General features: G+C 41.1%; 1 protein-coding gene across 1 annotated transcript in view; it reads left to right on the forward strand.

Annotated features, from left to right (window-relative positions):
- Positions 1–22,296, forward strand: part of VPS4B (vacuolar protein sorting 4 homolog B) — a 29,973-nt gene extending 7,677 nt beyond the window's left edge. Inside the window, exons 2-11 of the mRNA XM_004579452.4 lie at positions 3,222–3,333; positions 4,658–4,814; positions 7,418–7,485; positions 11,826–11,945; positions 13,863–14,019; positions 14,367–14,515; positions 15,004–15,085; positions 16,289–16,508; positions 19,906–20,046; positions 22,057–22,296. Of these exons, the coding sequence (XP_004579509.1) occupies positions 3,222–3,333; positions 4,658–4,814; positions 7,418–7,485; positions 11,826–11,945; positions 13,863–14,019; positions 14,367–14,515; positions 15,004–15,085; positions 16,289–16,508; positions 19,906–20,046; positions 22,057–22,158 (1,308 nt within the window). The 3' untranslated portion in view covers positions 22,159–22,296. The remainder of the gene's footprint in view (positions 1–3,221; positions 3,334–4,657; positions 4,815–7,417; positions 7,486–11,825; positions 11,946–13,862; positions 14,020–14,366; positions 14,516–15,003; positions 15,086–16,288; positions 16,509–19,905; positions 20,047–22,056) is intronic.
- The last annotated feature ends 912 nt before the right edge of the window (positions 22,297–23,208 follow it).

Raw genomic sequence — 23,208 nt, forward strand, 5'->3', positions numbered from 1 at the left:
TGAAAACATTACAGTAAATGGACTCCTACAGTATGTAACCTTTTGGGATCGGTTTTCATACAGTGTGATCCCCTCAGGATTCCAGATTGTAACAGTCCTGTACCACATGGTTTAAAACTGATCAGCTGGACCTGGTACCATAGCGTTGGGTTAAAGTCCTCACCTTGAACACACCGGGATCCCATATGGGTGCCGGTTTTAATCCCGGCAGCTTCACTTCCCATCCAGCTCCCTGCTTGTGGCCTGGGAAAAAGTCGAGGACAGCCCACAGCCTTGGGACCCTGCACCCGCTTGGGAGACCTGGAGGAAGTTCCTGGCTCCTGGCTTTGGGTCAGCTCAGCTCCAGCTGTGGCAGCTGCTTGGGGAGTGAACCATCAGATGAAAGATCTTCCTCTCTGTCTCTCCTCCTCTCTTTATATCTGCCTCTCCAAAATAAATAAACAAATAAATCTTTAAAACAAACTGATCAGCCTTCGAAGGGCATCTGAGTATTCATGTATGGATGTTAATATGCACATAAATGTCCATTTCTTGGGATAAATACCCCCTAGTACATTTGGTTTTCATAGGCAAGTTGTGAGGTTAGTTTTGTAGACAAACAGCCCAGCTGGCTTCCCAGAGTGGTTGTGCTATTTTACATCCCACTAGTAGTGTGTGAGTGATGCGTTCTCTGTGTGCTCACCAGCATTTGATGTTGTCAGTATCTGTTAACCTTAGCCTTCCTGACAAACGCATGCTGGTGTCTCCTTGGTTTTCATCTGTGCTCCTGCTGTCTGGTGAGCTTGCACAGCTTTCCTGGCACTTCCGTCTGTGTGGCTCCTCCACCACAACGGCTGTTCGCAGCTTTTGCCCATTTCCTTTTTCTTTTTTTCTTTTCTTTTTTTTTTTTTTTTTGTTTTTTGGAAGATTTATTTTATTGTAAAGGCAGGTTTACATAGAGAAGGAGAAACAGAAAGATCTTTCATCTGCTGGTTCACTCCCCAAATGGCCAGAGTAGCTGGAGCTGAGTCAATCTAAAGCCAGGAGCCAAGAGCGTCTTCTGTGTCTCCCATGTGCCGAATTCCAGGAACTTGGGCCAGCCTCTGCTGCTTTGCCCAGACCATAAACGGGGAGCTGGATGAGAAGTGGGAGCAGCCAGGATGCAAACTGGCATCCATATGGGATGCCAATATGCAGGTGGAGGATTGAGCCATCATGGTGGTCCCTGCCCATTTTCTAATTGCATTCTAGATACCCAGCCTTCAATACATGTTTGGCAAATATTCCTCCCAGTCTGCAATTTATCTCTTCATCCTTTTAACAGGATCTTTTATAATGATTTGTAAGTTTGATTAAGTCTAGTTTTTTTAGACGTGCTTTTGATGTGAAATCTAAGACTCCCCCAGCCCTAAATCCTGGAAATTTTCTGGTTTTTTTCTTCTGAAAAATTTAAACAATGTTACGCTTAAATTTTTATTTCTGTAGTAGAAAGCAGCTCCCCTCTGCTGTTCCACTCCCTCAGTCCCTTCCGTACCCCCAGCTGGTCAGGCGGAAGTGGGGAGGTGGGAAGGCAGTACTGGTCTCACGTGGAGGTAGGGACTTGCTGGGTTCCTGCGTGATCCTTTGCTGCTGCTTCCCGGGACGCACAGTAGTCCAAACCTGTGACTGGGGTGGAGGCTGGGACTTGAAACCCAAGAAACGGCCTGGGTGTCTTAGCTGCCAGGCAGATGCAGGGCCAAAAGCCCCCTGGGTTTCTGCTGCCCATGTACACCCTCTCCTCTTGTTTCCTGTGAGCAGCCAGTGTGCCATCTGTTTCTGTGTGTGTCGTGTCGAGTCCGTCGAGTGATCTGGAGGTGTGAGTCGGTCCTGTGAGACGGAGGCAGCCACAGGTTTGAGGTCTGCTGTGGTGTGGAACCAGTCTCTCGTAGATGCTGGGAGGGATGTCGCTGTGCGAGACAGTGCAAAGTGTTGGATGTCATCCAGGGTTTCCAGCATCCTCTGGAGGTCAGGAAACTTAGCCTTGTTGGCTAGGAAGCATGACAATGCTTCGAAGTTGTCCTTGTTCATCATGGACGTTTCTAGAAGATGTGAAGAAGGAGAAGATAAACGCTCAGGGGAGGCCGCCTTAGCAGGCCTGCTCAGTCGCCCCCGTCGTGTGCTGTTTGGGCTGTTTCAGTTGCACCAGGCTGCGAAGTCGTATCCCCTGCTTTTGAAACTGTTCATCATAAACACTTTGTGTGTTATTGCAAATGTTTCTTGGTATTATTTTAATGATCTTTCAATATTCTGTTGTGTGGTAGCCTATTACTACTTAAGAATTAAATTTCCAGGTTTTGTCTTTGATTTTTTTAAAGAATTGTTTTTATTTTTATTTGAAAGAGTTGCAAAGAGAAGGAGCCAGAGCTGTGGAACCTGGAGCTTCTTCCCGGTCTCCCTCACGGGAACAGGAGCCCGAGGACTTGGGCAGTCCTTGACTGCTTTCCCAGGCCACAAGCAGAGAGCTGAATAGGAAGAGGTGGGATTAGAACTGGCACGCATATGTGATCTCGGTGTGAGCAAGGCGCCTGTAGCTGCTAGGCTACTGCACTGGGCCCTAGGATTTATTTTAATTTGAAAGAATTACAAAGAGAAGGAAGCAGGAGCGTCTTCCCGGTCTCCCTCATGGGTGCAGAAGCCCGAGGACTTGAGCATCCTCTGCTTTTGTCCAAGCCGTAAAGAGGGAGCTGAATCTGAGGTGGAGCCCCCAGATATGAACTCAGATCTGTACCCCCATGTGATGTACCTCAGGCAGAGGTTTAGGATGCTGTGCCATAGCATTGGCTGTTGTCTTTGTTATTTAAAAGACTTCTCTTGTTATTTGGATTTTTTTTTAATTCTTGATTTTTTTATTAATATGTTTCAAATACAGCCTTTAAGATTTTAAGTTTCTGTAAGTGACTTTTTAAATCTGAGTTTTCAGATTATCCAGTCTTTGTTACTAGCCCTGAGCTTGACTTTAGGTGAGTGAAAGTTATGTAAGACTTAAGGGTTAGTACTAGGTAAAATAGTATTAGATGGCAGTTTATCCCCGCTTCATGTAATTTGCATTTGGTAAAGTAACAGTAAAATGCAGCTGTGATTTAGACAGCGAGTGGTGGAGTTTTTTTTTTTTATGTTGCTTTTATTTAAAAACCTTTCATTGTGATTATTTTAAGCTTGGGTTTAAACTTTAATTGTAATCTTGTTTTGTCTTCCTCAAACAGAAAGCCATTGATCTGGCTGGCAAGGCCTCGCAGGAAGACAAGGCTGGGAACTATGACGAAGCCCTGCAGCTCTACCAGCACGCCGTGCAGTACTTCCTGCATGTGATCAAGTGTAAGGGCGGCCGAGCTTTCTCACGGGGACACCGAAAGCAAGCCTTACTCCATTCCACTCACAGAATTGGAAATGCAGTACCAGAAAATGTGGAACTGTCCACTGGCCAACAATTTCCCACTTTCTTCCTAGTAAATTGAGCACTCAGACTTAGCTAACAAATGTGAGCGCTTCCAGCTTGTGTGACCGAGCACCTTAAAATGTCACGTGATCAGCGGAAATCGTTTTTTATTTTACTGATAATGAACCTAAATTTTGTGACCTTAATAGCCATTTTCTAACCATATTGTTTCAGAAGTAGTTTGGGAAATATTCTGTGTATTTCCCAAAGAGTTACTGCATGGTTTTTGTCAGCTGGGCACCATTCTAGGCACTGAGGACAGAGTAAGGGGGGGTGGAATTAATAAAAATCCCTGTCTTTAAGCATCTTAAGCTTATGTTTGAAGGTTTGTGTCAAAGTAAAGCGAAACCGAGAATGAATCATTAACACATAGATATGCAGGGCTAATGCGTTGTGCACAGTGCTGAAGTCAACTTTTGAAAATAGCCCTGAGGGCCCGGCATGGTAGCCTGGCAGCTAGGTCCTCACCTTGCACACGTTGGGATCCCATATGGGCACTGGTTCTAATCCCGGAGGCCCTGCTTCCCATCCAGCTCCCTGCTTGTGGCCTGGGAAAGCAGTGGAGGACAGCCCAAAGCCTTGGGACCCTGCACCTGTGTGGGAGACCCGGAGGAGGCTAAAGGCTCCTGGCTTTGGATCGGCTCAGCTCTGGCCATTGCAGCCACTTGGGGAGTGAACTAGCTGATGGAAGATCTTCTTCTCTGTCTCTCCTCCTCTCTGTATATCTGACTTTCTAATAAAAATAAAATAAATCTTAAAGAAAGAAAATAGCCCTGAGATCTTTATAAACTAATAACATCACTGTGCTAGTGGTATGTGTGACATACAGGTTCCTACCACTTGTTGTGTTCTCCAAACTGATAGAGGTATTAATGGAAATTTTAATACCATGTTACTTCTGATCCGTATTTCTTACGTTGGACCAACAACTTTCAGATGGAAGAAGAGAATAGGAAATTAACAAAGTACAAGCCTCTTGCTTTGCTCAGATTTTTTTTTTTTAATGCACAGTTAGTACTGACGTCAGCCGTGCTGGGGAGCAGGGTAAGGAATAGCAAAGCACTGGTCATCCCTGGTCGCTGAGTCACCGACGAGCCTGCCGGCCTCCCCCAGCCGACTTTGCTTGTTGAAAAATGCGGGCTGAGGCGTTTCAACATTTTATACCAAATGCTAATGAAAGAGTCTCTCGTTTTCCTTTGTTAGATGAAGCACAAGGTGACAAGGCCAAGCAGAGCATCCGGGCAAAGTGCACAGAGTATCTCGACAGAGCGGAGAAGCTGAAGGAGTATCTGAAACAGAAGGAGAAGAAACCGCAGAAGCCTATGAAGGAGGCTCAGCCAAGTCCAGCTGATGAGAAGGGGTAAGTGTGGAAAGGTTCAGTCGCATAGGAGACTGTATCTTCTTCACATATAGAATTAATGAATGCTATTTTTGATGATGTTTATGTAATTGAGAATGCTTTATACCCACGTGGAATTGGGGAAAGTGGATGAGACAGGTGCTTGCTTCTTTTTTTTTCCTTCCTGTATTGGAGAGAAGAGGAGAGGGCTACACCCAGCAGCCTAACCACATCAGTACCTGGGCATGGGGTCGGCCAGTAGTGTCATCCTAGGGTCCCCAATATGGAGCCTGTTCTGAGGGTCCTGCGCAAGTGGTTTCGATAGTTCTGAGATGTTGTTGATTTCTTTGCTCCAAAGTTGAGGAAATCCTTCAAAGGTTCATTGGCTGACATAGTCCATGGTAAAGTCTCCGTTGACCCAGATGCTTGCATCAAAGCTTGGCTGGAAGAGCTGTCCGGTTTGTTCTGCCCTCCGTGGTACTAGATGTCCTCTGCAGGCCTCAGTGATCTGTCGTGTCCCCCACATGCATCTGGGCAGTTCTGACACATGCACTCCCTGGGATTTTCTGTGACTTTTCCCTATGGTTGTAGTTTTGAATCCAGTGATCCAGCTGGAGGGGGCCGTTCTCCAAAGAGACTTTACCAGAGGTGACCCCAGCCCTGACTCCTGTGTGTGCCAGCCAATGTGGGGTCCGGTTCATGGAGACTGTGCCTTATGCCTACAGGAAGTGTTGGCAAACCATGCCTCATGGGCCGAGGTGATCTGCTTCAGCCTGTTTTTGTAAATAAGTTCTATTGGAACATAGCCACACCCAGTCATTTCCCTATTGTTTAAGGTTGATTTCATGCTGTGGCAGCTGAGTGGATTGGTGTTGCAGTAGAACCTTAGTGTCCACAGAACTCAAAGGCTGTACAGCCTGACTATTAAAACCCATTTGGGGAGTTAAAACTCCTCGGCAGGGAATGTGTCATTTACAGTGTGCAGTTTCTTTCTTGAACTTAGAATGTATGGAAACAGAGGGACCTTTGCTAGGCAGTGCTTTGGGAGCGCTGTGGCGGCTCCCATAGACCATTTAGAAAAATATGGGGAATCTAAGAACCAGAGTTGACTGGCTGCTTGGAACCACAAGACAGAGTTGAAGACAAGTATTAGTTAGCTCATTGTTTTGTACTCCTGACATTCCAGCAATATTTTTTTCTTCAGCACCTACAGCACCAGCTTAATGAAAAATCAGGTCAGAGTGTGATTGAATTATTGAGCTAAGATTTAGGATTTCTGGCATGAAAGGATGTTTGGTGTAAGACAGGGCTCCAATCCAGAAACTAAGACATTGAGAAACACTCAGCTCACCTACAGTGCCAGGCCCTCTAGCTGCCAGCACGAGTGCCTTACTAACACAGTAGTTCTCTTCCTGTCTGCTCAGGTTCTAGTCTTGCTTGAAGACGCAACAGTGGTACCCCCTGAAACGGGTGCTTATCTGGGAGTGCCAGTTCTCCTGTTATAATTAGATAGCAATATTAGTTACTTGGTTACCCACCTTGACTGGTTTAAGCAAAAGGGACTTCATAGAATATTGCTTTGCAGAGTAAAGGGGCCAGAAAATCAAGCTGGGATTCCTCATTCCCAAGAGAGATACTTGAGCTGTACCAGGTGGGTCAAGGTGAGATCAGACAGTAAAACCAGCTCAGACTTCCCCACTCCCTCAGAAAAGCCGGTGTGTTCATCTCAAGATTCGGTTTCCCTATGAGCAGTCCCACAGTGTTGAGGGAACTTGGGTCCCAGGCAGAACCCTGGCCATGAGGGCACTTTGCAGAACAGAGCACCTTTGCAAACAGCTCCAAGGGGCGAGTCTAGCAACCGCATCTTTAACCATGCACAGTCACCAAGACTGACCCATTTTAGCCTAAATCCTTATACGTTGTTTTTAAATGATGTAATGAGATGAATTTTGGTTTATCAGCTTTTCACTCTTAACGTTTTTAGGATATGTTTCTAAAATGTATTCTGTTACACTTTCATTGCTAGAAGAAACATGAATTATTTCTGTATTTTCTTCCCCTGGTGTGAACAATGAGGGTATAATTATCCTTGCAGTCACTGCTTAAGCTGATTTTAAGTTATTTCCTCAGAATAAATGTGAGATAAAAGGAACTTGACTGGCCCGTGTGTTCATTGGGTTCAGTTCCTTTTCATCCGGAAGCTCACCCGTTTTTTGGAGTGCCCCAACTAAGGGTTATGGACCTGTTGCCCTTTGTAGCTAACCTTCTGAGGTTTTGGCGCACTGTGACTTCGTGTTCTGATTTTGCCTGTCCTGATGTTTTTATGGTTTGCAATTCTGTGTGGCCCATGCATTTGTGAGTTCATATGTGCATAGGTATGCCATGGGCACCTGGAGTTAGTTCCCAATCTCATTCTGGTCTTTATGTCCTTTTCACGTTCCCGACACCCTATTGAGTGATAATGTGCCTGCTTCCTATTTTGTTTAATATATTATTGAATGTCATAAATGTGAATGTCTTGTTTTGTCATTTAAATTGCAAATATTTCGGGTTATCTTTCCTACATTTTGCCTTATTTGGTAGCGATGAGTGATCATTTGAACATATTAAATTCTTTCTATTAGGAATGACAGTGATGGGGAAGGAGAATCTGACGATCCTGAAAAAAAGAAACTGCAGAATCAGCTTCAAGGTTGCTTTGGATTTCATTTTTTTAAAACTTACTATCTTGTTTTTGAAAAAAATCTTTAGTGAATTGTCTATTTGTAGCACCCCCCCCCTCCCGCATTTAAATGAATTCAAGACTTTTGGTTCTGGAATCATGCTGGCTTTCTTTAGAACATGCTCAGAGCTTGCACTCTGAGATCTGTAATAGTTCAGCTGGGCTTATATCTGCCTTTAAAAGGCTGTTATTTAGCTTTCTGTCTCTCATTCTACTTGCCCGCTTATAGAAAAGGTATCATTTATACTCTGAGCTAGCTACAGAATCTGATGGACAAAAATTTACTGTCAGACAAGCAAGCAGAATAGATTAGAAATTACACTTGGTCCTTATTGCTGGTGCTGGGGCTGAGTCATTGATAGTTGATTCATGTTTGCCACCGGCTCTTCCTCACCTGCTTTTTGGTGCTTTCATTTACGTTTATCTCTTCACATTGCCATTGAACTCATTAGGTATTCTGCTTTGACCTTCCACATTTGTGGAAGCACTTGCATGCAGGTGCCATGTGGAGAGGGTGAAGATTTTGACTCCCATTCCAGTCTCTTGAGTTCCACACCACAATCTGCCATTAAAAGCTTTGTCATCACGGGCAACATCCCTGACCTCCCAGAATCTGAGTTCCTGTCCTTGAAATGGAAACTTCCTTTCAGGGCTATTACAAGATTTAAAGCGGTGTGAAAACTACCTCATGTTATATCTCACACATTCAAGGGATTCAGTAAACTGGTGGCTACATATATAAAGGCATCAGTTTGGGGCTGGCACGGCACAGCAAGTGTAAGTCACTGCTTGCAATTCTCATGTCCCAAGTGAAGTGCTGGTTCTAGCCACTGCTCTGAATGCTGATCCATTTGATATGCCTGGGAAGGCAGCAGTAGGTGACCAAGTACTTAGATGCCTCCCTGCCCCTCATTGAGAGACCTGGAAGGAGTTGCTGGCTCCTGGAATTGGGCTGGCTAACCCTCAGGATTGCAGCCATTTGGTGAGTGAGAGAGTGGATGAAAAATAGCTGTGTGTGTGTGTGTGTGTGTGTGTGTGTGTCTTTTTCCCTGTCACTCTGTCTCAAATAGATACAAAAAATTTTAAAAAGGCATTTGTTTGAGGACTGATGGCTAATCCTCCACCTTCAAGCACCAGCATCCAGTATGGCTCTGGTTTGTGTCCCAGCTGCTCCACTTCCCATCCAGCTCCCTGCTTGTGGCCTGAGAAAGCATCAGAGGATTGGCCGAGTGCTTGGGACCCTGCACCTGTGTGGGAGACCCAGAAGAAGCTCCTGGTTCCTGGCTTTGGACCGGCTCAGCCCTTGAAGCCACTTGTGGAGGGAACCAACAGATGGAAGATCTTTCTGTCTCTCCTCCTCTCTGTAAATTTGCCTTTCTAATAACTTTTTTAGAAATTTAAATAAAGAAGTATAGATAGGTCTTGTTCCCAGGCCTGCTGGTATGGCCTACAGGTGTAGGCAGCAGCGTGACCACTGTGCTGCACTGTTCTGCACCTGCGCCTGAATGTTTTCTTAAAACAGCAGAGACCGGGAAGGGACTAAGGGGGAAGGGGAGGCATTTCTGGCTTCTTCATTGCTAAAATTCAGTTCTTTTTCATTTCAGAGCTTCTTTTATTTTGTAGCTAATGCTTTTCCAGATTAAAATTTATGCCCAGTTATTGAGAGTGTGTATCTGATCGTTTGAATATTACCAAGTAGCATGGGAAACTGGGAATGGTTCTGTTAAGTAGTTCAGCCTTGATCACTGACCACTGAATACATCCTAGCTGAGCCAGACCTCGAACTTGGTCTCACTAGTTTTCTCAAGTTGGTAGTAGTTCTATCTAATCTACTTCATTGGAATGTGTAGGATAACACTGTATGGATAATATCTTAAAAACAGTGTGGTTCATGAGGATTCAGAGTGTTCTATATGCCACGAATTTCAAAGGTGGGTATAGTTCAAGGGTAGAAATCTCTGTGTGTTGCCGTGTCGCTACTGCCTGAAATGCAATCGAATCCCCCCTCTCTGTCTCACACACACAAGGCCAGCAGCTTGTTCTGTCTTACTGGTTTTAGTTTTTTTCTTCTTTCTATATCTCCACCTTCATCCAGCTCAAGTGATAATTGGATTGTATTTTTTTGTTTGAGAAAAGTACAACCTTTTTTTTAAAAAAAATTATTTGAAATGCAGAGTTGCAGAAACAGAAAGAGATCTTCTATCCACTGGTTCACTCTTCAAATGGCCACAGTGGCTGAATCTGAGCTGATGCGAAGCCAGGAGCCAGGAGCTTCCTCTGGACTTGGGCCCTTGTCTACTGCCTTCCATGCCCTAAGCAGGGAGCTGGATTGGAAGTGCAACAGCCAGGATGCAAACTGGTGCCCATTTGAGATGCTTGGGCCTCTGGTGGAGGCTTAGCCCTACTGCCTCATAGTGCCAGCCTCACCACCAATTTTTAAATAAAAGTTTCTGTAAGTTTCTTATCAGTTTTGATGAGGATCAGAGAAAAGCTTTTCTGGTTTTTTTTAGTGTAAAACATTTGCATGTAGAAATTTCTTTAGAATTTCATGAGATACAATAGGAGAGCAGTTTTGCCTTTCTTATCTGAGATTCTTCTCCCCCTTTATGTTTTAATTTGCTGAATCACTGATGGATTTTATAATATGCACCTTATTTTTATAAAACCTTTCCTATTATTTTTTTGTGAAATTGTATTTTAATTTTGTTTCAGATTATGAATTAACTTCATTGTTAAACATGGGTTTATGGTTTGAGCTTGCTGTTTGCTAATTTTGATAGTAACTTAATTGAGGTTGAATTATAGTTAGTATAATATTAAAATCAAAGACTGAATAAATGTGTATAATTGAAGTTATAAGCCAGTTGTATTTTCTGTTAGACTCATTGTTCCTCTTTAATTTAACAATCCATTTAAAAAGTCTGACTTTTAGTCTTTATCAACAAAATATTCCGAAGTCAGCTTTCACCTTTAAGGAAAAAAGTATTAGTTAAATGGGAAAAAAATTGACAAGAAATCGATCATGTGATGTATTTTCTCAGTTGAGATTATTAATCTTGCTGGAATATAAAATGAATCGACATTTTTTTTTTTTATCTTGTACTACTCTTGGACTTGCCATAGTACAAAAATCTTTATGGTTTCATTTAACTTCAATCCAGTAACCAAAGAATTTCATGAAAAGGGGGAATAAGTTGCTGAGTGTAAGTAGTTTTAGAATAGTATATGATCATAATGAAAAGAAATGACAATTCTTTAATCGCTAGATCAGTCATCACATTGCATATGTTGCATATGCTAAATTCATATATAATATTTATGTATATAGTTGCAGTTGAGCAATTTCTGTGTTCTAGAAACTTGGAAAAATTGTTTGATAACAGTAGCTAGAACATTCTGTGAAGTTACATCCAAAGAACCCTTGTTGGCTTTACTGCAGCAATTCCTATGACTTGTGCGTGTACTGCAGTCAGAAACAATAATTTTATGCATTGTTGTTAAGTTATAGTAGCTATACATTAAAATTACAAAAATTATATATGGGTCTTTTAGAAGTCAGAAAATTCTCAGGAAAGAATTAGGAATTTAGAAGCGTGAACCTTTTTCCATCATCTGCTTCTGTTCCATTCCATCCTTTCTGCTCTCCCCTTTCCTTCCCTCCGTCTTGGCTTCAGTTAAAGTTGAGCGTATTTTCCTGTTGTTTTGAGGGGAGCATTTTAGATCACCTTCTGCTTCAAAAAGTGTGGAAAACTAAAGAAAAAAAAATAGTTTTTGATGCCAAAAAATGAATTTAAATCCATGTATTGAGGACTCTTAAAAATTCATGAGAAATGTATATTATGAAAAACTACATGTCTTTTCAAAAATCTTTGGTACCCAAACTTACGTTTTAATTCCATTTTCCACAAACCTTTTGAAGCAACTCATGGATCAGTCCCTACGAAGTCCTTTCAATACTCCATAATCAGTGCATGCAAAATTCAAACTATTGCTAAAATGCTGTAATATCCATTATTTTATCTTCCCACTAATCTAAGCAGTTTGGGCAAATGGTACTATTTTTACTTCACAGATGAGGTAGAAGAAATAGGTTAAGTGGCTTAGCCTGGGTTATATTGTCACCAACCCAAGGTTCCTGATACCTACTCTCTACCCCAAGAACTGCTTCATTGTACCACTTCAGACAGATTTGTAGTGCCTAATACTTTTCGAGTTATTTTAAACATCATTATTTCGTAGTGTTCTAACTTTAATGAAATAAACTTCCTTAATTTAGAGCTTAATTTAGAGCTGACAAAAATTTTTTATAGGTGCCATTGTTATAGAGCGACCAAACGTGAAATGGAGTGATGTCGCTGGGCTGGAAGGAGCCAAGGAAGCTCTTAAGGAGGCTGTGATTCTGCCCATCAAGTTCCCGCATCTTTTCACAGGTGAGCTCGCTTCATATTAGCGTTAGTTAATGACTCTTAATGCACAGCGTTTTGGATTCTTGTCGCTGCATCTGAATTACTGCTTTAATGCCGGCCTGTTCTAAGCTGGTGATGATACCTTTACACTAAGATGTTTTATTATTGTGTGTGCATATCAGAATTTCCACTGTAGATTGCAGAAGTATGTGTCAACCAGCGAGGCAGAAGGTAGTTCTGACATGCAGCAGAATTCTGTGTGCTCATTAAAGTACACTGTACATGTCCAGTGATAAATTTAGTGTGTACTATGACTAATTAAAATGTCTTCACTGAGGCAGCATTGTGGTACAGTGTGTCAAGCCACCACCCATGACACTGGCATCCCCAGTCCTGCTTCCTGCTAAGGCACTTGGGAAAGCAGCAGAAGACGGCCCAAGCCCTTGGACCCAGATGAGTAATGGGGGCCTGCTTTCAGCTTTGCCCAGCCCTGGCCATTGTAATCATTTAAGGCATAACCAACAGATACAAATCCTTTTCTCTCTCTGTCAGTTGACAAAGTCATTTTTTTTAAATCCTTGCATTTATTATAAAGATCAAAATGTAAATCTCTTTCCCTTTCAAATAAATAAAATAATAAGAAATGGAATTTTAAATTAAAGTTGAGGCTCTTGAATTATAAAAATAACTGAGTTTAGTTTTGCTATTAACCATCTACATATTATTTTTCCAATTTTTAAAATTTCATTTTCTGGGCCCGGCAAGATAGCGTAATGGTTAAGGTCCTCGCCTTGAATGTGTCGGGATCCGATATGGGCGCCAGTTCTAATCCTGGCAGCTCCACTTCCCATCCAGCTCCCTGCTTGTGGCCTGGGAAAAAGTTGAGGATGGCCCAAAGCCTTGAGACTCTGCATCAGCGTGGGAGACCCGGAAAGAAGTTCCTGGTTCCTAGCTTCGGATGGGCACAGCACCGGCTGTTGCGACCACTAGGGGAGTGAATCACCTGATGAAAGATCTTCCTTTCTGTCTCTACTCCTCTCTGTGCATCTGCCTTTCCAATAAAATAAATAAATCTTAAAATATGTGTATATATATATGTATAGCCTGTAAAAAATAAAATAAGATAAAATTTCATTTTCTTTATTTGAGAGGTGCTTATTCCACCATCTGCTGATTTGCTTTCCAAATGCCTGCAACGATGAGGGGTAGGTCGCTCGAGCCATAACCCCCGCCTCTCAGAGTCTGCACCAGCAGGAGGCTGAAATCAGAAGCCTGAGCCAGGATTTGAACCCCGGGACTCTGACATGGGCTGTGGGCATTTTAACCACTAGGCTAAAGACCCTCCTTACCACCTCTTGAATAGCATTCTTTTGAAAAGACACTTCACCCATTCACAGATTCTACCCAGCAGTTTTCAAGTGCCCAGCCACTAGTACTACCCTGTGCTTCTCTTTGGAGTCAAGGCAATAAAGTCAAAAACCCTCCAGACCGTTGAGTAGGTTATTCCTCCAAAGTTCATACATGTTGCCATAAATCTTCTTTTATCACTGTAATTTCCCTGCAGTGTTCCTGTACTGGGCAGTGTGCAGAGCAGACGCTTAGAAATCACCTTCACCTGTGCCCTCCTGCTGCACTGTCCCGCAGACCCGCAGACCCGCAAAGGCGGAGATCATTGTCTTGGTCCGCAGGGTGTGGCTTTGACACATAGTAGCAGAATAAAGGAGTGAGCAAGCAAATGCCATTTCTGTGAGAAGGCTTATATTTATATCAATACATTTTTGACAAAGTTATCTCTAGAAATAAAGTACATGTGAGACATTCCTGGAATGATTTATTTTAAACTTTTCTAATTATTACTGATACTTCAAGTATGGGTGATTTCTAAGATACCTGAATTAGCAGTTTTGGAATTCTCATATTATCTTTCTATGGAAATTTTAGGCAAGAGAACACCGTGGAGGGGAATCCTGTTATTTGGGCCACCTGGAACAGGAAAGTCCTACTTAGCCAAAGCAGTTGCAACGGAAGCCAACAACTCCACATTTTTTTCAATATCTTCCTCTGACCTTGTTTCTAAGTGGTTAGGTGAAAGTGAAAAGTAAGTAGTAAGTCAATTTAAGGTGGATATGGGAGGAGGTGGGGCAGCTAGTGGATAACTTTTTATCAGTCTATAGAGTAATACATTTTTTATGTCATTAGTAAATATAGAAGTAACATAATAAAGTATTCATTACTCCTAAAGTATTCAAACTCCTAGTTCATATCTTTTGTAAGATTTAAACTGTATGTTAAATTGTAAAGTGAATTATCCATTTATATATTCTTAATTTATATGCCTGAAACATGATTAAGCTTCTTAGCTAAACAGTTTTTGTAATATTGATATATGGCTTTATTTTAATCCTAATATTTTTTAAGAAATTGAGAGTTTTTAATTATTTTTAGATTGGTGAAGAACTTATTCCAGCTTGCCAGAGAGAACAAGCCTTCCATTATATTCATTGATGAAATTGATTCTCTGTGTGGTTCGAGAAGTGAAAATGAAAGTGAAGCTGCACGTAGAATCAAGACAGAGTTCCTGGTGCAAATGCAAGGTAATGCAGCTGATTCTTAAACGGATTTCTTTATGTAGAACTGTTCATTTAAAAACAAGGGGAAAAATTTCAGCAGGATTTCTGTATTCTACCCGACTGTTTCATTATATCATGTTCAGTATTCTGATTGTCTTTTCATATTTACATAATTTTTTCTATCATAATCAAGTAGGACTCAATGATATAGATAGTACAGAGATGAATATTCACTTATACTAGGAACACTGTAGCATTTTGACTTCAAATGAAATCTTGAAATAAATCCTTTTAGAAGGATATTCACAGTATTAGTCCAGAATCTAGGTGATTTGGTCCTTGGGAATATTTGCATCATGTTGCAGCGGAGTGGTTGGTTAAAAATAGCCTTTTTTGAAACACTGAAGATGAGGCAGTTAAGTGCTAAAGCACCACATTTCTTACGGATCACACAGATAACTTCAAAGAACATCAGAATTACATATTATTTAAATATTACTATTTTAATCCAGGAGTTGGTGTGGACAATGATGGAATTTTGGTTCTGGGAGCCACAAATATCCCTTGGGTTCTGGATTCTGCCATTAGGCGAAGGTATGATGGCATCATAAATGTCTTATTTCTAACTACCGATTTAACAAGTAATGATCACTCCCTTTTGATCTGTGTAGGAGGCAATCAGATAATTTCTTCAATTTTTAAGGTGCCCTACCTTAGTTACGCTTTGTCTTGGGGAAGGAATTTTGGTCGTTTGCTTATTTGCCTGCCCTGTTGAAGGCAGGAGGTTTCTATACACTGGAATCTTTCACATTGGAAAACACATTTCTTAAAATTGCCTTTAATTTTGATTGAACATAGTGGACACTGATGAGTCAAAAAGTTACCAATACAGATTTGATATTTTGGTGAAAATCCTTCATATAAAATTTTAGCAAAATTACCATTATGTAAATCACAGTAAGGGAGCCAAGGTACATTTTTCTAGTTAAAGAAGCTGTTACTCTAATTTTTTCAGTTGAACATGAACTTTCAGCTGTAGGAACAGTACACAGATTTCCACTGCCTCCCAGGACCCCATCCCCTTCACTTTGCATGGAAAGAAAGAACACTTCCATGGTTGCTGCTTTTATGCCATGCTTGATGGTGTACCGCCCCGTACCACAAAAGGAAAAAATGGCATCCTTCCAGACCCCACCTCCAAGTAAAGGACACAGAATTCCTCTGACTGTCGGGGGGAGGCTGGCAGAAAAACATCTGCACAAACCATTTAAGTGACCCCTTGTTGCTTTGTCTCCATGTTCTGAAATTCTAGAAGGCAAGTAAAATTATCATTACTGCGTAGTGTTTGCTCAATGTGTATTTAGCTAAGATTTTGAAATAATTTAACTTTTTGGAGTTCAGAGAAATATTTTTTCATCTTTACTCCTATTTTTTATTATTAATCAAGAATCTGTATTCCCTGATCCCCTGATTGAGTCAGATGCAGTGGGAAACTAATCCTAGAAGATGTGCCCTTGTCAGTTCTGGACTTATGAACACGATGACCAAGAATATGTGGCAAAAATGAAAGCACCCCAAACTGCTAGGCTGGCTGTTTTCATTTTATTTGTTGGTTTTTAATTCTTCCTTGATATTCCTCCCTTAGAGAGCTAACCAAGATGTAAATTTTTAACTCTGGCACATACGGATTTTTTAAACTTAATCAACTTAAATTGCTGTAATTAAATATATGTACCTATTTCTTTTGGAAAATATCCCAATTTTTATTAAAATTCTATGTATTGTTTCTCTTTTAAGATTTGAGAAACGAATTTATATTCCTTTGCCGGAAGCTCATGCCCGAGCTGCAATGTTTAAACTGCACTTGGGAACGACTCAGAACAGTCTCACAGAAGCTGATTTCCGAGACCTTGGCAAGAAAACAGATGGTTACTCAGGGGCAGATATAAGTATCATTGTACGTGATGCACTTATGCAGCCTGTTAGAAAAGTACAGTCAGCTACTCATTTTAAAAAGGTAAGGAATTTTTACCTGTCCTTAAATATTTAAAATTAGCTTTCTAAGATCATCACTGGTTTGTTTTCAAAGAATTTGCAAAAAGTTTCAATGTCGACTAGATTTACATAATAGAGATACAAAGACACTACAAAAAGTTCATGAAGCTGGAATTAAAAGGTAAGTTTATTTTGGAGCAGAAGAATTCTGAAGTCCCGGGCCTGGTGTGGTAACCTAGAGGCTAAAGTCCTCACCTTGAACATGCTGCTTCCCATCCAGCTCCCTGCTTAGTGGCACAGGAAAGCAGTTGAGGACGGCCCAAAGCCTGGGGACCCTGCACCTGTGTAGGAGATCGGGAAGAAGCTCCTGGCTCCTGGCTTTCGATTGGCTCAGCTCTGGCCATTGTGGTCACTTGGGGAGTGAATCATCAGACGAAAGATCTTCCTCTCTCTCTCTCCTCCTCTCTGTATATCTGACTTTGCAATAAAAATAAATAAATCTAAAAAAATTGAAAGAATTCTGAAGTCCCAACTATAAAAGTCTTCAAAAATTGATTGAAAATGCAAATTATGAAGACACTGTACATAGATAAAACTTCAAAAGTTAAAACTTTTAAAATATATATATTTAATTTTAGGCCCAGTGGCGTGGCCTAGCGGCCTAAGTCCTCGCCTTGAAAGCCCCAGGATCCCATATGGGCGCTGGTTCTAATCCCGGCAGCTCCACTTCCCATCCAGCTCCCTGCTTGTGGCCTGGGAAAGCAGTTGAGGACAGCCCAATGCATTGGGACACTGCACCCGCGTGGGAGACCTGGAAGAGGTTCCTGGTTCCCGGCATCGGATCAGCACAGCATCGGCCCATTGCGGCTCACTTGGGGAGTGAATCATCAGATGGAAGATCTTCCTCTCTGTCTCTCCTCCTCTGTGTATATCTGGCTGTAATAAAATGAATAAATCTTTTAAAAAAAATTATTTTTATTGCAAAGGCAGATTTATAGAAACATCTTCTGTCAGCTAGTTCACTCCCCAAGTGGCCACAATGGTTGGAGCTAAACTGATCCAAAGCCAGAAACAGCAGCCTCTTCTGGGTCTCCCATGTGGGTGCAGGGTCCCAAGGGTTTTGACCATTCTCTACTGCTTTCCCAGGCCACAAGCAGGGAGCTGGAAGGGAAGTGGAGCAGCCGAGATACGAACTGGCACCCATATGGGATCCAGGCACGCTTAAAGTGAGGATTTTAGCCACTAGACTACCACGGCAGGCCCAAAAACTTCTTTAACTTACACATCATAAAATGCCATTGAAGCTGCAGTTCATATTTAATTTTGTACTTATATGAAAATATTTTGGTTGTAAAAGACTAAATGATTCAGTAGTTTCAAACTGAAAATTTTAAATATCACTAGTTTCTCAGCTATGGAAAATAGAGCATCATGCAACATATAAGATCAGTAGCCCTTTCAATACCGTTTTTGCTGCAATCCATTTTTTGCTTTTGATGTTTTCATATTTTGGTTTTGATATTTTTGTTCTTACTTTCATTTCTTTAAAATCATTTTCTTATTAAATTCTTCATTGATTCTTAGAACATACAATAACATCATTTTCTCCAAAAAGGTTTTTTGTTTTCTGTTTTATTTCTTCACTGGCACATTGGTCATTCTGTAGCATGTTATTTAACTCCATGGTGTTAAAAAAGATTTTTTTTTTTTAATTTTAATCCTGTTGTTGATTTTGTTTTATGACTTTTCATTCAAGGGGATGTGTAGTGATGGCATAATAGAGACTTGCGTGTCCTGATGTGAAGATGCAGTGCAGCATGCAACTCTGCTTCCAAACCAGAGGACTCCCGATAAGACTGTTGGGTGTATCTTAACAATATGATGCTGGACTGGCTGCCATTGTCTGTACCGGCTGTGTCAGGACACACTTGAATAGCAAATTGATGGACTTATGACTGCTTCTGAAGAACTAGCGGGGAAATCAGTCAGGGGGAGGGGATTTGGGAAGAGGGCTAGGGAAATCCCAGAGCATATGGAATTGTATCATAAAATTAAAAATAAAATAGAAGGGGGAGAAAAAAACAAAATAGAACAATTTATAAAAATGTTTATGGTTTTTATAATTTTGTTAAAATTTAATTTATTGGAGTAGTAGAGAGAGAGAGAGAGACCAAGCATTCCCATCTGCTGCTTCAGTCCTCAGATGAGGCCAGAAACAGATCTCCATCCAGTTCTTCTACCCAAGAGACAGAAATCCAGTCATTTGATCCATCGTGGCTGCCTCCTAGGGTCCACATTAGCAGGAAAATGACGTTAGGAGCCAGAATTGGGTCCCAAACCCAGATGCTCTAACGAGGGAAGTATTTGTGTCTTTTTTTTAAAAAAAGATTTATTCATTTTATTACAGTCAGATATACACAGAGGGGAGAGACAGAGAGGAAGATCTTCCATCCGATGATTCACTCCCCAAGTGAGCCGCAATGGGCCGATGCTGTGCTGATCCGATGCCGGGAACCTGGAACCTCTTCCGGGTCTCCCACGCGGGTGCAGTGTCCCAATGCATTGGGCCATCCTCAACCACTTTCCCAGGCCACAAGCAGGGAGCTGGATGGGAAGTGGAGCTGCCGGGACCAGAACCGGCGCCCAAATGGGATCCCGGGGCTTTCAAGGCGAGGACTTTAGCCGCTAGGCCACGCCGCCAGGCCCAGTGTTTGTGTCTTAACTGGCATCTTAGTGACTAGGCCAAATACCTGCTCTGAGAGTTGGTTAACATATCTGTTTTGATTTCTAAGATTACTACCACTAAATAAACACTACAGGAAAAAAGGAAAGCTCAGTCAACAGCTGTTCTTCCTCTTTTTCACTTATTTTCTCCCTGTAATTAAGTAATTTATTATACTAAATTTTAAAAGATAGAAAATCATATCAAGAAAAAAATAAAAACAAAAATCTATCCCGTAACTCAGTGATAAATACTTGCTATATATTCTTTTTTTTCCCAATAGTAGACATTGTAATCCAAAATAAACATATTAATATGTTTTCCATTATCCTGGTAATGGTCTAAATTTTAGTGTTTTTGTTTTTAAAGATTTATTTATTTTTAGTGGAAAGGCAGATCTACAGAGAAAAGGAGATACAGAGAGAAAGATCTTCCACCTACAGGTTCATTCCCCAAGTGGCTGCCATGGCCGGAGCTAACCTGGGTTTAAGGCTTTTAACCATCTTCTAGTGCTTTCCCAGGCCACAAGCAGGAAGCTGGATGGGAAGTGGAGCAGCCGGGATACAGACTGGCACTCATATGAGACCGGGCATGTGCAAGGCGAGGATGTAGCCACTGAGCCATTCATTGCACCAGGCGCTAAATTTTAGTGTTTAATTTGGTCAACTGGATATTTCCGTTTTGCTGTTTATTCCAGGTGCGTGGACCTTCTAGAGCGGATCCTGGACACATTGTTGAAGATCTGCTGACACCCTGCTCTCCAGGGGATCCTGGTGCCATGGAAATGACATGGATGGATGTGCCTGGGGATAAACTTCTGGAGCCAGTTGTTTCCATGGTTTGAAATCTACTTGTTCTTAAAAAATATTTTAAAACTTTGCACGCTGATATGTGTAAGATTAGATTTTTTAGTGATGTGAAATTTTCCAGAATATGTTAGTATTATCCAGCATGCCTAATACTGTCAGGTCACTTTAAAAACTGTAAATAATAATTGAGCCTGAAATGAAAATAATCTTTTGAATATTTTCTTGGGCTGTGAGGAAACAAACTTATTGAATAAAAAATAAATTCCTGTCATTATAGGTCTTACAGCTAGAGTATCACTTTCAAAATGCTCAGATTTCGTATTTGGTTGTCAAGGCTTAACTAGAAAGAAGGGTCAGGCATGTTAGAAAGAGGGCAGGTGTTTGGTGCAGCCAGTACAGTCGCCTCTCGGGACGCCCACACACGCCCCATACTTGGTCACGTCCCAGCACCTTTTCTACCAGTCCAGCTCCCTCCCCTGCTTCAAAGGAGGCCCCAGTGCTGGGAACCCTGCCACCCACATGCGACTCCTGAGTGGAACTCAGGGCTTCTTACTCTGGCCTGTCTTGAAGCATTCTGGGGTCGACCAATGGATGAGTGGTTCTCTCCCACTCAACTCGCCCTCTGGCACTCTGCCTTTCAAGTAGATGGAAATAGACATTTCTTTAAAATACATAAAAGTAAGGACTGTCGAAAAAGCTTTCACGCCATCTTGGATTTTTCAAAATAACCAGGAATGTTTTTGTATTCTATAAAATTCATAAATAATGTTTTTTTGTTAACATTCTATAGAAGTTTAAAAAATGCAATTAAGAGTTTTGACTACTTGGAATATTTTTATAGAAGTTACATTGTTAGAGTTTATATTGGGAGAATTAAATAATTTCTAAGATACTATTTTAGGGAACTTGGGGTGATTGAAAAGATAGATCCATGTCTTTGTTATGAACTCTGAAATTTAAAAACGTTTTGCAGATTTTCAGACATCTCAATGGCTAGTTTAATAGTAACTTCTAGAAAATAACTTCTATCCAATGTCTAGACTGAGATGCATATGTATGTTAATTAACATAATGCTTACCTGATATTTAGATATACACATATATTTATGTATTAATTAACAAGATTTCTCCATCAAGTTATTCAGAAACCCTGTTCAAAGGTTTCAATCCTTGATGAAGTATTTTTACAAAAATTTTTTTTTTAAGAATTATTCTGGAAAAGCAGGTTCGCAGAGACAAAAATCTTCACTCTGGTGGTTCACTCCCCACACGGCTGGGGCAGCCAGTGCTGAGCCGGCCCAGAGCCAAGATCCTCTCCAGGGTCTCTCACAGGTGCAGGGTCCCAAGGCTTTGGTCCGTCCTCTGCTGCTCTCCCAGGCCGTGAACAGAGAACTAGATGGGAAGTGCAGCATCCAGGACATGAACCAGCACCCAGATAGGATCCTGGTGCTTGCAGGTGAAGGATTAGCCAGTTGTGCTATCAGGCCGGCTCCACAAGTTTTTATGCTCTACCCATTTTGTCATTTTTCCATTCTAATATACAGAAGATAGCCCATGCCTGAAGTTAGTTTTCTAACGAGTCTCTGATGTTAGCCCATTTTTCTTACCATCACAGTCTTAATGTCAGCTGTTTTTAAATTCTGAGGTTAGTTGGTTTTAATAAAATGGTATTTGCTTCACTTAAGTGTAAATGAATGACCAACTGTTTTTAATTGCACTTACATGGAAAACTGATGACTTGTTTGTTTAAGGAAAACTACAGTAAAGCCAGAAATTAGATCATGAATATTCTTTGAAACACTCTGAACTTCAGGCTCTGGGAGTTGCTGGGTAATGGGGAGAATGGTTTTGGTTAGTACAAGGGAAGAGAGTCTGAGCTTCTATACAAAGGAGCGATGGGACGGGAAACTGATGGTAGTTTAGGGCACACTGCAGGTCCTTCAGTTTAATCCTAGGTGACAGTCACAGCAATGCTAAAGCAGTAGTTTTATTTTTTTTAATCTGCGACTAACCTGTGCTTCTGCCCTCTTCCCTGACAGTCGGACATGTTGCGGTCACTGTCAAGTACCAAGCCCACAGTCAATGAACAAGACTTACTGAAGTTAAAGAAGTTTACAGAAGACTTTGGTCAAGAAGGCTAAACCAAAGATGGCAGGGAAGCTGTTTCCCCTGTGCACTCTTTCTTTCCTAGGTATTTTTGCCTTTCCTGGATGGCTTTCAGATTATTTCCACTAAAAACTCCTACTGCATGGAGAAGTGTTCATCTCTCTCCAGTGTTACTTTGTGTTGTATATTGTACTTTTCCTCCATTGCCTGTTAAATGCTTCTGTTAACAGAAACTGAAACAGTGGGTTTTAGGGAAATGAGTGATACATAATAGTTTAAAAAAAAAAAATCCCCAGTAAAAAAGAGTATAAACAGTTGATTGGCATAAACATACTCAGAATTTTTGTGAATAATGGTCTTTGCAAAAATATTTATGCTCTCTTTGACTAAAGTGAAATAGGACTTTATATTTTGAAAATAATTCTTAAACATCATTTGTATCGTCAATGTAAAGTTTATTTACCTTATAACAAGTTTAAAGTGGTAGGAACCTTTGCTCTCAGGGATGGGCAGCAGAGCAGCAGCGAGCACCGAGTGGCGTCCGGGGCCGGGTTGTGCTGCAGCCAGAGATCTGGTCAAGTGTTAGTAGGAAGATGGTTTTTTCCTGTGTAAAGTGACAGAATTTCTTTCAAGGCAACAAGCTTTTATATTTAAATGATACCTTTCACTGTGCAATCTCAAGAGAAACTCTAAATTAGCACTTCTTTACCTTAAAGAAGAATTTCCATGTCTTTTTGTAGCAAGACTGACCAAACAACTAGTAGATAAATAAGAAATTTTAAATGATTGTTGTGAAATACTGTAACGGAAACCTTTGCTAAAGAGAAATGTTCTCCTTTTGGATTATGGAAAGTTTCTTATGTGTAATGTGGGGGGTGTATGTGTACATATATAAATATATATATATAGCTACATAATTTTTTTTAATGTAGAATAGTAAGGGTCTTGTCTGTCACCTTTAAATTTAGGGAACAGTTTGTCCTGGCCAAATATATGTTATCAGTATAATAGTTGATGAAAAAATGAACTAGTATCTCCATTAAATGGCAAACATGACATGATGTGACTGTCTTCACACACGTTCA

This window comes from Ochotona princeps, chromosome 18 (genome assembly GCF_030435755.1).
Source record: "Ochotona princeps isolate mOchPri1 chromosome 18, mOchPri1.hap1, whole genome shotgun sequence".
Taxonomy (NCBI): domain Eukaryota; kingdom Metazoa; phylum Chordata; class Mammalia; order Lagomorpha; family Ochotonidae; genus Ochotona; species Ochotona princeps.